The 15,070-nt window shown below is 38.6% G+C and overlaps 1 protein-coding gene and 2 long non-coding RNA genes across 5 annotated transcripts in view; all 3 read left to right on the top strand.

The window, feature by feature from the left end:
* The first annotated feature begins 2,345 nt into the window (after positions 1–2,345).
* LOC134208326 (uncharacterized) lies at positions 2,346–4,548 on the top strand. Its single transcript, XR_009978616.1, has 3 exons — positions 2,346–2,445; positions 2,551–2,959; positions 4,162–4,548. It is a non-coding gene; the product is annotated as an uncharacterized LOC134208326 (long non-coding RNA).
* Positions 4,549–6,312: 1,764 nt separating this feature from the next.
* LOC134224843 (uncharacterized) overlaps positions 6,313–15,070 on the top strand; it is a 25,123-nt gene continuing 16,365 nt past the window's right edge. For both annotated transcript variants that reach the window (XM_062704476.1, XM_062704466.1), the window contains exon 1: positions 6,313–6,600. In XM_062704476.1, coding sequence (XP_062560460.1) covers positions 6,515–6,600 — 86 coding nt within the window. In that variant the 5' untranslated portion in view covers positions 6,313–6,514. The remainder of the gene's footprint in view (positions 6,601–15,070) is intronic.
* LOC134224867 (uncharacterized) lies at positions 7,587–14,926 on the top strand. 2 transcript variants are annotated; one of them, XR_009983086.1, is made up of 4 exons: positions 7,587–7,738; positions 7,795–8,045; positions 8,293–8,474; positions 14,155–14,926. It is a non-coding gene; the product is annotated as an uncharacterized LOC134224867 (long non-coding RNA). The 2 variants fall into 2 exon arrangements; XR_009983089.1 differs by lacking the exon at positions 14,155–14,926 and adding an exon at positions 8,532–8,685.

Genomic DNA, 15,070 nt, shown 5'->3' with positions numbered 1-15,070 from the left:
AAACACAATGGGCTGCTGGACGAGCGGAACACACAAAACCACGATAGAGAGTCTCGCCGATTTCCATATTCAGCACGCAGTGATTGATAGGTAGATTTTATTCTTTTAGCGATCTTTTCACGAAACTGATGTTATCTTAAATCACGTCTTTTGCAGGTTGAAATTCATTATGCATTTGAAGCTCCGTTTAAGAAACAAAAGTTTCAATGAACAGCGATTGGCAGGTTCTTGTTCGTTCCTAAGAGAGTTGCAACGCTATCAGCAGCAGCATTACGATGCGTTGTCCTCAGCGGAGCTTTTTACACGGACCCTCATAGGAATCCTAGGGCACAAATGATATACATTTTGAGAAGGAGCTGCTACTTTTCCACTGAACCGTAATATGTATTAGTTTTAATGTGAGATGGTTTTAATAAAAATTAATTAAATTAATATAGCTTCCGACTTTTATGCTGATTCTACGATGATCGAAATGCCAAATTGTTTTTGTTTTTTCCTGTGAAAAAAAAACGCTTTTCATAATATTGCGATTTGCAACTAAAATTAGCATTACAGACAACCTGCAAGCAACTTGCACAGGAACGAGCTGGCAAAATTCATGCTGATTCGTCTGTTTTAGGCGTGTTATTCATTGGATTCACGTTCACGGATAAAAATAAAAAAGCTAAATAGCTTAAATTATAATCTAAATCCATATTCAGTCTATCCACTCATTGCAATGCTTAATTGAACAATAAGCTTCGAATGAATAACTCGAGTTTAATCTTTTGGAATGATTATTCCATTTTTATCTAATACTAAAGACACACCTGTGGTACTTGTACCATGGTACAAGAGAACAAGAAAATTATTCCAAGACTATCTTTGATAAAGACAATAATTGGTATGGTACTCATTTCAAGATTCTTGTACCATGGTACTTGTACCACCAGTGTGTCATTAGTATAACGAAGATTAAACGTTATTTATTCAACTTAACGATCATTATTTACAAAACAGTCACAGTTTCCCCAGGAACAGAGCTTCACGACTAGGGCATTTATTTCGAAGAGTTGATCGCTGATGAGCATAATTCGGACATTTTCGAGGGTCCAAAAAGTAGAGTTTTACTTCCGAACGGTATGGTTCGTCGTTATTGTAGCTACTGGTGGCGTAGCGACGCCTGAATCGGGACCTTGGGATAAAAATACAAAGCGTAAACTGAAAAAACTCATTTATTTTAGGTGAAATAAATAACTTACCTTTGCCAGCTCATGGCGCAGCTTATAATATCAGAGAGAACAGGAAAAACTGAGTACTCGTGCGTGTTAAATAATGTAGGCAACTTATAATTTGGAAAACTTTATAAAAATGGAAACCTCAAGTCGCAAGATTAAAAAGGGTACTTGTTATGCAAACGGGAGGATTAAATTCAAAATAAGCATTACAAATGCTTAATTCATAAGCGCAGAAAAGATTAAAAGTAGGAAAAGGTTGAAAAGGGATAAATAATAAGCTAACTAGCTTTCTCATTTTTCTCCGTGTTAGTTTTAGCTTTATGTGTACATCAGAGCAGTGGTGCTATCATATTTTACTTACTTTTCAGGGGAAGTATGTCAAACATTGGCACTTTATTTATTAGTTTTATGACACTTTCCTGTAAAAAAAATAATTTTCTATCACAATATCTTAAATGTGGAGTAAGAGCTCATTATATTTTGCCTCAATAGAATGGCAAATCATTACGACTTCAATTATAACATAATCTTCTTAAAAGATAAAATAGCCAGCAACACTGTATGCAAGATCTTTTGCATGTTTGCTGCAACTTCGTGCATTTGGCGAACTCAACGCAAACTGCAATAAAACGCATTAAATCTTATTCGATTAATCATTAAATAATCATTTTCAATCAATACAGTGAACGTTCGCTAATTGGGTTTTTTCTAGTTGGGGGTTCGATAATTGGGGCGAAACACTGTAAACCCAGCAATACTCTTTAAAGAGTAAAAAATGAACATTTTCTACCGATATATGCAGCTGTCAAAATAACGGGTAATTTATTTTAGACAAAAATGCGTATTTTGTGCTCATTTCCATGTTCCTTGCTTTTACTCATTAATGAGTGAAAAACAAGTTAAGATTCAAACAATCAATTGAAGAAGCTGGGTGCGCAAGAATGGTAAGAGTTTTTGTTGTTTCTTTCAATATTTTAAATAATAAAGGAATAATCGAGGGATTAATGTTTCTATTTTAGTTTACAAACGCAGTCCAGAAACAGGAGATAATTGTCGGGATAACTGCCGTCAAGATGATGCTGAATCAGGAACTAATAACCGGGACGTCGGAGTCCCGAAGAACCGATTTAAAATTCATGCAACCCAGATGAGCTAACGAGACCAGCACCGCCAGAGGCGCTAGTGTATTTTTACTCGCATTAATGGTAAATTTATTTTAAAGTGTATGGTGAGTGTAGACTTTTTTGACAAATCAATCTTGTTTATATTTTTGTTTCAATAATAAATATTTTAATTTTGGTTTCGCGAACTGTGTATTCCTCGGACAACACAGAAAACCGATTCGTTTGCAATCCGTGCCACATCCGAAGTGACCGTCTGCGGCCAAAAAGCGGTGGCCAACAGATCACGTATTATGAACCGTAAAAAAATTAAATAAAAAGTGTCGCTGGAAGAAAATGTGATGTGGCGGCTGCCGGACTCGGATGTTTGAAAATCGGAAGCGATACGCCGGAAATAAGCAAAAACCGGGTCACAGCTAAACGTGGCTAAACACACCGTTGCTATTATTTACGGTTATTTAAGGGCAGGTCTTGTTCGAAACATCAAAAGCGAAGCGGATTTAATTCCTCCTGACGATCAAAATAAGTCCTTTCGGCTCGTTGACGAGAAGTGAATACGAATGTCTTGCGAATGAGAACAGACAGACAGACAGACTTTTAGTCAAACTCAATGTTAAAAAGGTATGTAACTACGATAGGCATATTAAGGTCACTCCTGACGGAATCCAAGTTTCAAAGTGCTCGCGTTTTCGGGGGCACACCACTCGATACGGAAGCAACGCACTACTGTCATTTTTATTTTTTCACGCATGCTGCGACGCAGCAAAACTAAATCAACAAAAATGACAGTTGTGCGTTGCTTCTGTATCGAGTGGTGTGTCCCCGAAAACGCGAGCACTTTGAAGCTTGGATTCCGTCAGGAGTGACCTTAATGCGTTTTCATTGTTGTAGGAGGACATTTTCGCCTCGAAATAGTTTGCACTAGGCACTCCTTCCTTTATAAACTGTATTTATTTTGTCTTTATTGGTGAGACTTTCAGCCCTAGGCTGGCTCGTCTCGTGACATAAACTGTATGATTGCTATGATGGATTCTTTATTAGCGCACCATTAAAAAGAACGAATAGAAGATAACCCACGTTGAAGGTAACTGGGTTTGAATCCTGGCTCGAATTCAATAGAATATTTCCGAATTCGCTATTGAACCCAGCATGAGGGTTTTTCACATAACAACTATGCGCGTTTCTTCACTGCAGCAGAATTATTTCATTCAATTGAAAAAAAATCAAATATGAATGAAACACAGCTGAGAAAATCAGCGACTTTGTTCTATTCTGACTCAGATTCAAACTAATGTCGTGGCCGAGGTCGTGACAATGGTTTTATCTCGGTAGAGGTCACCTTTATATTGGTAAACTCTACGTTCATCACATGATGTCTATCTTATTCGAATTCTCAAGAGTTTACCTGAATATTCAGGTAGAATGTACGTGCACGATCGGTTCAGTGCATGATTATTATCGCTAGGTTTCTAGTGATTGTTCAGAAAAATTAAACTACTTGATTGGAATGCGGCCCTTCAAAGACAGTAAACTGTTGAGACATATCAGATTAGACCGAAATGGATTAGACGTAGAATACGTAAGCCCCAAACACAATGTTCATATAATTTATGTCAAAATTTGCCGTTTCCGTAGCCGTTCCGCTTACATTGTTTCATGTAACAGCTTTTTATAGGGAATTCCACTTGGAGTTGATGATGGGAATATAAAGAGGGGGAATCAGACTGCCAAATTGGTGTCATTCCTTATACTAACTACATATTCATTTATTTTAACTCTTACAGATCCGAGCTCAATTCTAATCAAAGCTTTACCACCCACAGATATATCTGACAACGTCGAGCACATCGGACAATTCCGATATTGTGCGTAAAACAGACTGGACGGAGTACTGAAGCTGAATTCCTAGCCCGGTGGGATCTACATAAATACACGATGCATGCATAACCCATTATATAAGCATGAAACACACGATCTACTAATGAAGAATATATCATCAAATGTAGCACCGTTTGTCAGGTGTCAGGTGATTTCGTGTACGACAATGAAAAGGCCTCCAAGTCATCGGTTAACATCGTGGGATTCAGGGTGGCTACAAATCGACGGATATGAAGATTATGAAGTATAGCGTGGCTTTAGTTTCCTGTGAGATAATTTTGAAATTGCCAGCAAGGAAAACGGTAAATGTAAAATAAATAAAATAAATAAAATAATGAATGCTCAAAAAAAGTACAATAAAGTGTCATATGGCATATAATAATAGCAGAATAGTTTTGAGAAACTTATGTTGATACGGTTGGTGTCGTTGTCACATTTGGCGCTTGCGGTCCTATTCGGGGCATTGGACTACGCCCAGGACTGAACATGCATTCACTCGCTGAATTAAAACAGCTATTCGGAGGTAATTCTGCGCTTCCTCCTTTCACGCAATAACTTCATGTGCAGGCAAACATGTCAATAGCCGTTCATCAACGTGAAAAGTAAGTCCCCAAGCAGCTTTACTTAGGCTGACAATGGGGAAAGTGTACCGGGTTTGGTCCTACATATATGTCAAATCAAAACTGATTAAATTGCACTACCATACAAGTGAATAGGAATTGAGAGCCTATTATTGAAGTGCACATTTCAGCAGTATTTAAATGTAGATCCATAATGGCGCTAGGGAGGCACTTGGGGAAATGTTAGCGTGTAGTTATTGCTGCTATCAAGAATATCTCTGCGTCCGAAAAGAAGTTATGTTTGATGGATGGGTAAAGTGGTTCAAAACGCTTATTTGTTCCTCTCTCATGTTTTAAGTTAAGTGTTCTCTGAAAAAAATTGCTGAATTGGATGAAAACTAAGTTAACACAAGCTGCTTTAATATTGTATGGAAATTAGTTTAAGGAAATTAAATGTTTCATGATACTGATTATAGTGCTTTACCACTAAGCGCTGGCGAAAAGAGAACCCACATAACTCAAAGCAAAAGAAATACTTGGTTAATCTTTTCAATAATTAGATTAATTTAAACCGAGTTGAGAATCTTCGGGCATGTTCATTTAACTTATCACTGAAACTGGCAGTAAAGTATTTATAGTAGCCTAAATTTGCCAATATCATCTATCGCGCCAGGAGCAGCAATAAATATTGGTTGTTGAGTAGCTATGCGATTATCTCCAGGAGATCGCGACATGGATTGAAAACGATTACTAATTATTGGAACAATTAATTAGGATGCGATTTTCGTTGAGTGGAAGCTTTTGAGTATTTATTTTAGTTTTGTCATACTTGTTCATGGGAAATTGTACAATCTCCAAATTGTCCACAAGTTTAGATCAAATAGTGTACCGAATCAACCACGGATTTCATGATTCTCCAGCTACTACAGTAACCCATTAATGTCCTCTGAGTATAATTGTTTTGCTGCAGGTTGGCATTAAAGCACAGGTTGTAAAGATTTCCAAATTGTACTGAAGTTTGAATCAAATCAATCACGACTTGCACGATGATCTCAACAACGATTGTGTTCACTTAGTATATAGAGTAGAGTTGGGAGAGTGCGCGTGGGGTAAGAGTACGCTTTCGATTTTTTGAACTTATAAAAAAAGAGCACTGCATCAGTTTGATAGGTATTCTGACTAACTATTGTCATATGTAGGGGTGATCGGGGCAATATGGGCCACCTAAGGAAATCGTTCCAAAAAGCGCTGAAAAGCTAAAAAAATCATCATTCAAAAGTAGTTGACTTAGGGCCAATTTCTTCACCTTCGCTTAACTCTTAAGCGGTGCTTACCCATACGTTTAAACCTGGTTTAAGGCCTAAGCGGAGGTGAAGAAATCGGCCCTTATAGCATTGACGAATACATAGACCGAAATGTCCGGTACAAAGCCATCAGAAAATCGGGCACCATGTCTTCTTCTTCATTTTGAAGAAAATACCCCTCGTGGGTGACGAATTACATAAATATTTATTTTACGAGCGCTGACTTACCCCTCTCAACGTTTTGACAGTTTGTCTGTTTGTTTTTTTCCCTCACCTTGCGTCGTCGTTTCGGTTGTGAATCGTACAAAAATAAATATTAATGTTTTAAAATGAATATGTTTCTTTGTGAATGAGAGCCGCTTCCATTAACAAAACGGAGAGGACCGGAACCTGGTTCGCTGTTCGCTCGTGTCATCGTAACCGGAAAATGAAAAATGGGCAAAAAATGTGTGGTGCTTGGATGCGGAAGCCGAACCGGAGATACGGTTTCATTTTACGGATTTCCGAACGATCCTGGCACGTGAGTACTCTGTAATTGAATATGTATCTGAGAGCACCAAATATTAAGCAGTTAAGAAAATTTGAGGACAACGTCATAGAAAGATACGACATTGTTGTTTCATAAGGGCGAAAGTCTCAAACGTAAACATTGACTTTTTCCGCTGATTCCTTTTTTCTCGTTAGCAACAAAAAATGTAAAACTCATCGATGTAATTTGAGCGATGTAGTAAAAAAGCTATGCAAATGCGAAAAACATATACAAATGTACACAATATTCAAACAATTTACATCGCCCATAAATTACAGAGAAACAAAACCAACATTAAATGCGTTGCGTTACATTTGTGTAATATACTCAATCCAGTTGAAACCCGAAATTGGGGGCTAGCGAAGTTGGATTTTTCTCACAATCCATACGTTAAACCTAACTTCGGAAGTGGTGCGCTGAATAGCGCTTCGCGATATTGTCGGTATAGCACCACGTTAGAATTCGGAAGTCGGGACTTCCGAACCGAACATCCTTCCGAAGTTTTATTTGTCAAACTAATTGATGCTTTGTTAAGCGCATCTTTAGGCGAATCCAGCGCACTACTTCCAAAGTTGGGAAAGTTGCCTGTATCTGGAGAAAAATCCAACTTCGATATAAAAAGCGGTATAAATTTATTCCGGATAGACAATATGAAAATAGCGCACCACTTCCGAAGTTAGGTTTAACGTACGGATTGTGAGAAAAATCCAACTTCACTTTCCCCCAATTCCGGTTTTTAACTGGATTGAGAATATAAACATACATAACGTGATAATATTACACAGAAACATCTGCAACCATTTGATTCCATTATGCGTATGTATCATTACACAAATTTGATGTATAGCCTTGGGCTGAAAGTCTCGATAATAAAGACAAAAAAAAATTTGATGTGATATTTATTATAATTAACAATATATAAACAATATTTATAAATATAACAATATTAAATCTGGCTGCACTTCCCAACTTTGACAAACCCATTTTGAAATCTTGCTTCGTGTGCGCTTCGCAGCAAAAGTTTATTATAAATAAATAAATAAAACTTGTGACTTCGTCCGCAATACTTTATAAATTCGTTCGCAATAGCAACTAAACTCGTTTTAACAAACGTGGGGCCTTAACAAATGTAAGTATTTTGTTCTTGGAATGATAAAACAATGATTAATTTGTATTTTGTTTCAGGCTTCTTTATTGCAACTCATTCCGCAGAAACCCGTCATCACACTTGTCTCCATCCCGTTCGAATTGAGCGTCACCATCCACACAGTCAGCGAACCCGGAGGGTCCGCAAATCATCTTGCATCTTGCTGCGATCGATCCACCTTGCTGCGCACCTCATCTTTTCTAGGTATTTGACGCTATCACTATCAGACTTCAGCAGGTCCGGATCGCGGAACAGCGACGAGAATCTGCTGCTGATATTCAGTCAGAAAGTAAGTAAAGACAAAATGAAACTTTCTGGAACAATATCCAAATTAATATTTGTGACCATTTGTACTTGAATTCAAGTAATTTGACGTAGAAATTCATTGTGCATTTAAACAATAATTCTGTGACCAAAAGCACACTGCCAATAACAGAACATTGCCCTTGACATTGACTCGTCATTGGTCATATCCATTTACTCTACTACTTTTACGAAGTATGTCAATTTACTGATTAGAATTTTCTATATTTCAGAAACAAAAACAACTTGCCATGTCAATACCGAAAATTATAAGCAATTTGAAACCACAAAGGATGACTACGGCTGATGGTGGCTCCTATATTTGCATTGAAGTTCCATTATTATATTATTTCCGGGTAAAATGGGAAGTTTTTTCTGCATAAAGGAGTCATGAATTGGAGAACTCAAATGCCTGGTAAGAACAGAACTTTATTCAAAATTTATTTGATCTGTAAGGGCTGTATTCATCTAGGATTCCTGAACCTTTTTGGTACCTACAAACATAATTCTTCCGCGATTCGGAACCGGATCTGGGAATTGAGATTCCTTACAACATTCCTCTGGTAAACAGAACGTAGTGAGAATGAGATTTCGAAAGGAATTGTGTTGGGATTATGAAAGGAATTTTTTTGGGATTATGAGAAGAAACTTTCTAAGATTCTGAGTGAATCATTTTGGCATTTCGATTTGTTTTGGGACTCGGTACTGCATCATTTTTGGGATTCCGAACCAAATTCTTTCGGCATTAAGAACCGAAAACTTTCAAGATTCCGACCCAAATTTTGTTGGTTTTCGATCCCAATCCTTTTGGGATTCCATACCGATTTCTTTTGAGACCTCCTAAACTGGATCCTTTTTACTTTCCTGAATCCGAACACTTTTGATATTCCGACTCGTATTCTTCCGTGACCCCGCAACGAATCAAATTTGTTCTGGACTCAGAACCGAATCCTTTTAGGATTCCGAACCCAATCCTTTTGAGATTCTTAACCGAATCCTTTTGGGATGCTAAGCCAAATTGAATCGAATTCTTTTGAGATTCATAACTGAATAATTTTTATTTTCATGACACGATTACTTTCGGAATTTCGAACTGAACCTTTCAAAATTATGTTGGGATCCCAAACCGAATTCCTTTTCAACAAATATTTTTTGACGTAAACTACGTCTAAGGGGAAGACTCGGATACAGGGTGAAAATGAAAATGTCCAAATTCGGGACCGTCACGAAATCATGTAAGATTTTGAACTTGAATAGCGCCTTTATCTTCCGATGGATTTTTGAGATTTATATATCAATCGACTCGGAAATTCTCTACCAATTTGTCAATTATATTGAAACTTTGAGTTATGAACGTTAAAATAGGGTATCGGATCATTTTGGCAGCACCCTCTTTTCTTGTCCGCAAGAGTCTCGTATCGGCCGTCGCCGTTCAGTGCGGTTGGCTTTTGGACTCTGCTTTTTGTGCGGTGTTTCGCACAAAAAGTAGGAACAAGGGAGCCGGACCAGTGACCGCGGTCGAAACAAATGTAACAAAAATGCGTAATGTAGTGCATGGTATATAGAAAGAGATGCAGATAGGGGCATGTTTGTGCAGGCATGAAACGATCAATTGTTATCAATACCAATGCCCTTGCTAGTAATGCAATCATCGCAATGTAATTGCACAAACATGTTTATATTAAAAAACGACTTTGGAAAAATGTTGAGCATTTTTTTTTGCAAATGAAAACAAATAAGGCCGTTACACATATTTATGAAAAATTATGATCTCCGCAAAGTCAAGGGGAAGGGGGTAATCTTCATCTTCTTCTACTGAATCGAGCGGCGTTAAAATTTGAATGCAGAGGTTTTTGGGGCCGGGGAAGGTACTTAAGATGGTTTGAGACCCCATCTCCTCTTTGAAACCTGGCTCCGAGCCTGGCAATGGCTCCGAGCAAATGGAACCAAATCTGGCGTGTGGAGGTTTTGGAAGGGAAGATATGTTTCAGTGATGGGTCTGCTAGTAATAAATAAATATTAAAATGGAAAAAAAAATAAAAAAAACTCCTCGGATTTGTTAAAGAATGTTTTGAAAGTTCTCAAAATTTACCGGACAATTTTTTTGTTGCCTAGACGAAAAACAGTTGATTCAATGCATACAACAATGAAGAACACGTAAATATCATGCAATGATGCAAATTGCGATTCGAATCATGAGCAAATCTCTAGGCCATGATTCTGATGGGATTATGGAATATTCATGACTCACGCATGGTTTGAATCGCCAACAATTTTCATATATTAAGATACGCTAGTTTTGTTCGAAACCAGTGACATAAGTAATCAAATGAATTTTCTAAAAACATTCATGCATGATGGCACTACAATCATCAATGAACAAAACTGCCTAACGTAATTTACGTTGGGCGGTTGTGTCTTGTACATAACCCTTCTGATTTTTTTGGGATTAAGAATCGAATCCTTTTTAGATCTCGAATTAGTTCCTACACCAAATCTTTTTGAGATACCGAACGAAATATTTTCCGATTCGTAATCGAGCCCTATAGGTATTTCTTCCCGTTTTGGTTTTGGAATACTGAAGGTATTTATGGCATTTTGAATCAATCCCTTGTAGGATTCCAAATCGGATTATTTTTTGGGGTTCCGAATATTTAAAACATCCAAAGTAAACCTATTAGAAGGCACTATTAGAAACCCAAAGATCTAAGTAGCTGTTTTGCATCTTCAACATTTGCCTTCAACAAGTGAACAAGTAACCAGAGGGTTGATATTTCTTGTAGGTATTCCTTTCCAAGTCATCCAAGAGTTCCCTGGAATATAAGGAATTGAATGTGTTTTTGGCATGATAGCCAGTTAGTGAGTTCACCTTGTATTTTATACTTCACATCCAACGGAAATTCTTTCGGGATTCCGACGGGAATCCTTTTGAGATTCCGACGGGAATCCTTTCGGGATTTCGACAGGAATACATTCGGGATTCCGATGGAAAACCTTTCGGGTTTCCAACGGGAATGCTTTTGAGATTCCGAAGGGAATCATTTTGAGATTCCGATGAGAATCCTTTTGAGATTCCGGTGGGAATCTTTTCGGGATTCCGTAAAACCTTTGAAACCGATGAGAATCCTTTTGAGATTCCGACGGGAATCCTTTCGGGATTCCGACGGGAATCCTTTCGGGATTCCGACGGGAATCGTTTCGGGACTCCGACGGGAATACTTTCGAGATTTTGAAGAGAATACTTTCGAGATTCTGAAGAGAATACTTTCGAGATTCTGAAGAGAATACTTTCGAGATTCTGGAGAGAATCCTTTCGGGATTCTTGAGAGAGTCCTTTCGCGATTCTTGAGAGAATCGTTTCGGGATTCTGGAGAGAATCTTTTTGGGATTCTGGAGAGAATCCTTTCGGGATTCTGTAGGGCATCCTTTCGGGATTTTGGAGAGAATCCTTTCAGGTTTCTTTAGAGAATTCTTTCGGGATTTTGCAGAGATTCCTTTCGGGATTCTGCAGAGATTCCTCTCGGGAATCTGAAAAGAATCTTTTCGGGATTCTGAAGAGAATCCTTTCGGGATTCTGACCAAAATCCATTCAGCATTCCGACGGGAATCCATTCGGCATTCCGACGGGAATCCATTTGGGATACCAACGGGAATCCACTCGGGATTCCGACGGGATTCCAAAGTGAATCCTTCCGGGATTTCAAGAGAAATCCTTCCAGGATTCCAAAGAGAATCCTTCCAGAGTTCCAAAGGGAATACTTTCGGGATTCCAAAGGGAATCCTTTCAGGATACCGACGGGAATCCTTTCGAGGTTTTGAAAATACTACTTTTGAGATTCTGAAGAGAAACCTTTGGGGATTCTGAAGAGAATCCTTTCGGGATTCTGGAGACAATCCTTTTGAGATTCTGGATCGCAAATCGGTCCCGAATTCTTTTGGGATTCTGAAGAGATTCCTCTCGGGATTCTGCAGAGATTCTTTTCGAGATTCTGAAGAGAATCCTTTTGGGGTTCTGAAGAGTATCCTTTTGGCATTCTGAAAATAATTCTTTCGAGATTTTGAAGAGAATCTATTCGGGATTCTGAAGAGAATCCTTTTGGGATTCTGAAAAGAATCTTTTTGAGATTCTGAAGAGAATCCTTTTGGGATTCTCGGGGATTCTGAAGAGAATTCTTTCGGGATTCTGAAGAGATTTTTTCGATATTTTAAAGAGAATCTTTTCCGAAGAATTCTGAAGAGAATCCTTTCTGGATTCGGAAGAGTATCCTTTCGGGATACTGAAAAGCATCCTCTCGGGAGCCTGAAGAGAATCCCTTTGAGATTCTGAAGAGAATCCTTTCGAGATTCTGAAGAGAATTCTTTCGAGTTTCTGAGAAGAATCCTTTCGAGATTCTAAAGAGAATTCTTTTGAGATTCTGAAGAGCATACTTTCGGGAAGAATCTTCTTTGGAATTCCGGAAGGATTGAGTCTCAGAATTTTCCCTTTTGGAGTCCCAGAAGGATCCCCTTTCGAATCCCAGAAGGATTCCATTTGGAATTCCGGAAGGATTCCCTTCCGAATCCCGGAAGGATTCCCTTTGGAATTCCGAAAGTATTCCCTTTGGAACTCCGGAAGGATTCTCTTTGGAATCCCGGAAGGATTTCCCTTGGAATTCCGGAAGGATTGCCCTTGGAATCTCGGAAGGATCCCATTTGAAGCCAGGAAGGATTCCCTTCGGAATCCCGGAAGGATTTCATTTGAAGCCAGAAAGGATTCCCTTTTGCAATACCGGAAGGATTCCCTTTGGAATCCCGGAAGTATTCCCTTTGGAACTCTGGAAGGATTTCCCTTGAAATTCCGGAATGATTCCCTTTGGAATCCCGGAAGGATTCCCTTTGGAATCTCGGAAGGGTTCCTTTTGGTTCCCCGGAAGAATTCCCTTTGGAATCCCGGAAGGATTCCCTTATGAATCCAGGAAGGATTCCCTTTGGAATCCCGGAAGGATTCGTTTTGGTATCCCGAAAGGATTTTCTTTGGACCCCCAGAAGATTTTTTTGAGTCCCAGAAGGATATTTTGTGGAGTCGCAGAAGCATTCTTTAAGGAATCCCGGAAGAACTATTTTAGGAATCCAGGAAGGATTCTATTTGAGATCTCTGAAAGATTTTCTTTGGAACCCCGGAAGGATTATCTTTGGAATCCCAGAAAGATTCCTTTTAGAATCTCTGAAGGATTCTTTTTGGAATCCCAGAAGGATTTTTGTTTTGAGTCCCAGACGGATTCTCTTAGGAATTCCGGAAGGATTCTTTTCGGAATTCTTTAGGGATTGCAAAGAGGATTCTTCTTGAAAAAATAAAATATTTCCTTCTTTTTTATTTCGGAATCTAGGAAGGCCTTCCCTTCAAATCTCAAAAGAATTTTCTCGGGAATCTTATAAAAAGAAACAACTCTGGAATCCCAAGTCCCTCTCGGATCCCGTACTGAATTCATATGGGATTGCAAACGGATCCCAAAACGATTTCCTTCAGAATCCCAGAAGGATTCTCTTTCGATTTTCATAAGGAATTCCTTGAGAATTCCAGAAGGGTTCTACAGTCGACTCTCTACATCTCGATAACCTCTCTATCTCGATATCTCTCGCTTGAGCGCAGAAAAACGGCTCTATCCGCAGCACCCAGGGTTTTTCCCCCCATGTAAGATTGTTTTATGCAAATACTGTTTTATTTATATGGAGCGTAAGATATTGAATCTAAGAAGGATTCCATAGTTCCAGAATCCACCTCGGACTCTCAGGACTACCTTTAAAATTTCAAAAGGATTTCCTTCGGGGTCCCAGGTGTATTGATTACTTTAATAAATCCTATAATGATTTCCCTCTGTATTACCAAATAATTAGGGTAACTGTACCAGTTTTGGCCATGTTCCTAATTTGGCCAATTTCCTATATAACTCTGAAAATAAAGCAATTTCCTTACGCTTTGGAAGCTGATTGGTAGTTTTTGGAAAATATGCATTTTTCAGGGTTGGTCAAATTAGACACTATGGTGGCCAAAACACTTCCCCTATTATTTAATAAATATCGCTTCTCAACTAAACTTTTTTTTTTATATATTTCAGCGTCTGATTAGACCACCGACTTCCGTGTCACTTATGTCGTTAAGTTGTTCCTACGGTGTAACTTGTTAGGAACTTGCCTGCGTGTTTCGAGTAAAAAGCTGCTTAGCTTTTGCCACGCCATTTCACAGGATCAGCGATCGTGTTCACGATTACTCGTGGCCCCGGCTATTACGGTTAAATAATGCGGATATATCAATGAAGACAAAGCCCCTGGGGCACACCGCGAAAATCGGACGACTGCGGTGGGCCGGGCACGTAGCCAGAATGTCGAACAGTAACCCGGTGAAAATGGTTCTCTACAACGATCCGACGGGCACAAGAAGGCGAGGTGCGCAGCGGGCAAGGTGGATCGATCAGGTGGAAGATGACTATGCGGACTGCGTGGCTGGCGACGTGTAGCCATGGACCGAGCCGAATGGAGAAGGCTCTTATATGCCGCACAGGACACTTCGGCCTTAGTCTGAATAAATGAAATGAATATCAATGAAGACAACTAATCATACGGGCTACTGCTTATAACAACCACTGCTTATAGCCTATTCTTATTACGCCATTTAAATATCATAATAAATATCGAGTTAAATATTAGAAAGAAAACTAAATGTATGGGGATGGGGTCTGGTATCAAGTTACTCTTGTTCATCATATTTATTATATTAAATGGCGTAATCTGAATAGGCTATTAGGCTTCCAGTACGAACAATGTAAGTTGTTTGTGAATGATTCTTCTGAATGACACAATACCGCTTAAGCTGTATGGAAACAACCTGATCTATTGGCATAACATCCATAAAACTAATTATTCAAATTCTAATTATTCAAACAAAAATAAGAACAAATAAATATTGTATGTGTAATATCAATAAAAATAAAGTTAAAATGATTAATAAACCGAAAACACCAATATCGAGAGCCT

This window comes from Armigeres subalbatus, chromosome 1 (assembly GCF_024139115.2).
Source record: "Armigeres subalbatus isolate Guangzhou_Male chromosome 1, GZ_Asu_2, whole genome shotgun sequence".
Taxonomy (NCBI): Eukaryota; Metazoa; Arthropoda; class Insecta; order Diptera; family Culicidae; genus Armigeres; species Armigeres subalbatus.
This window is presented reverse-complemented; position numbering and strand designations above follow the sequence as displayed.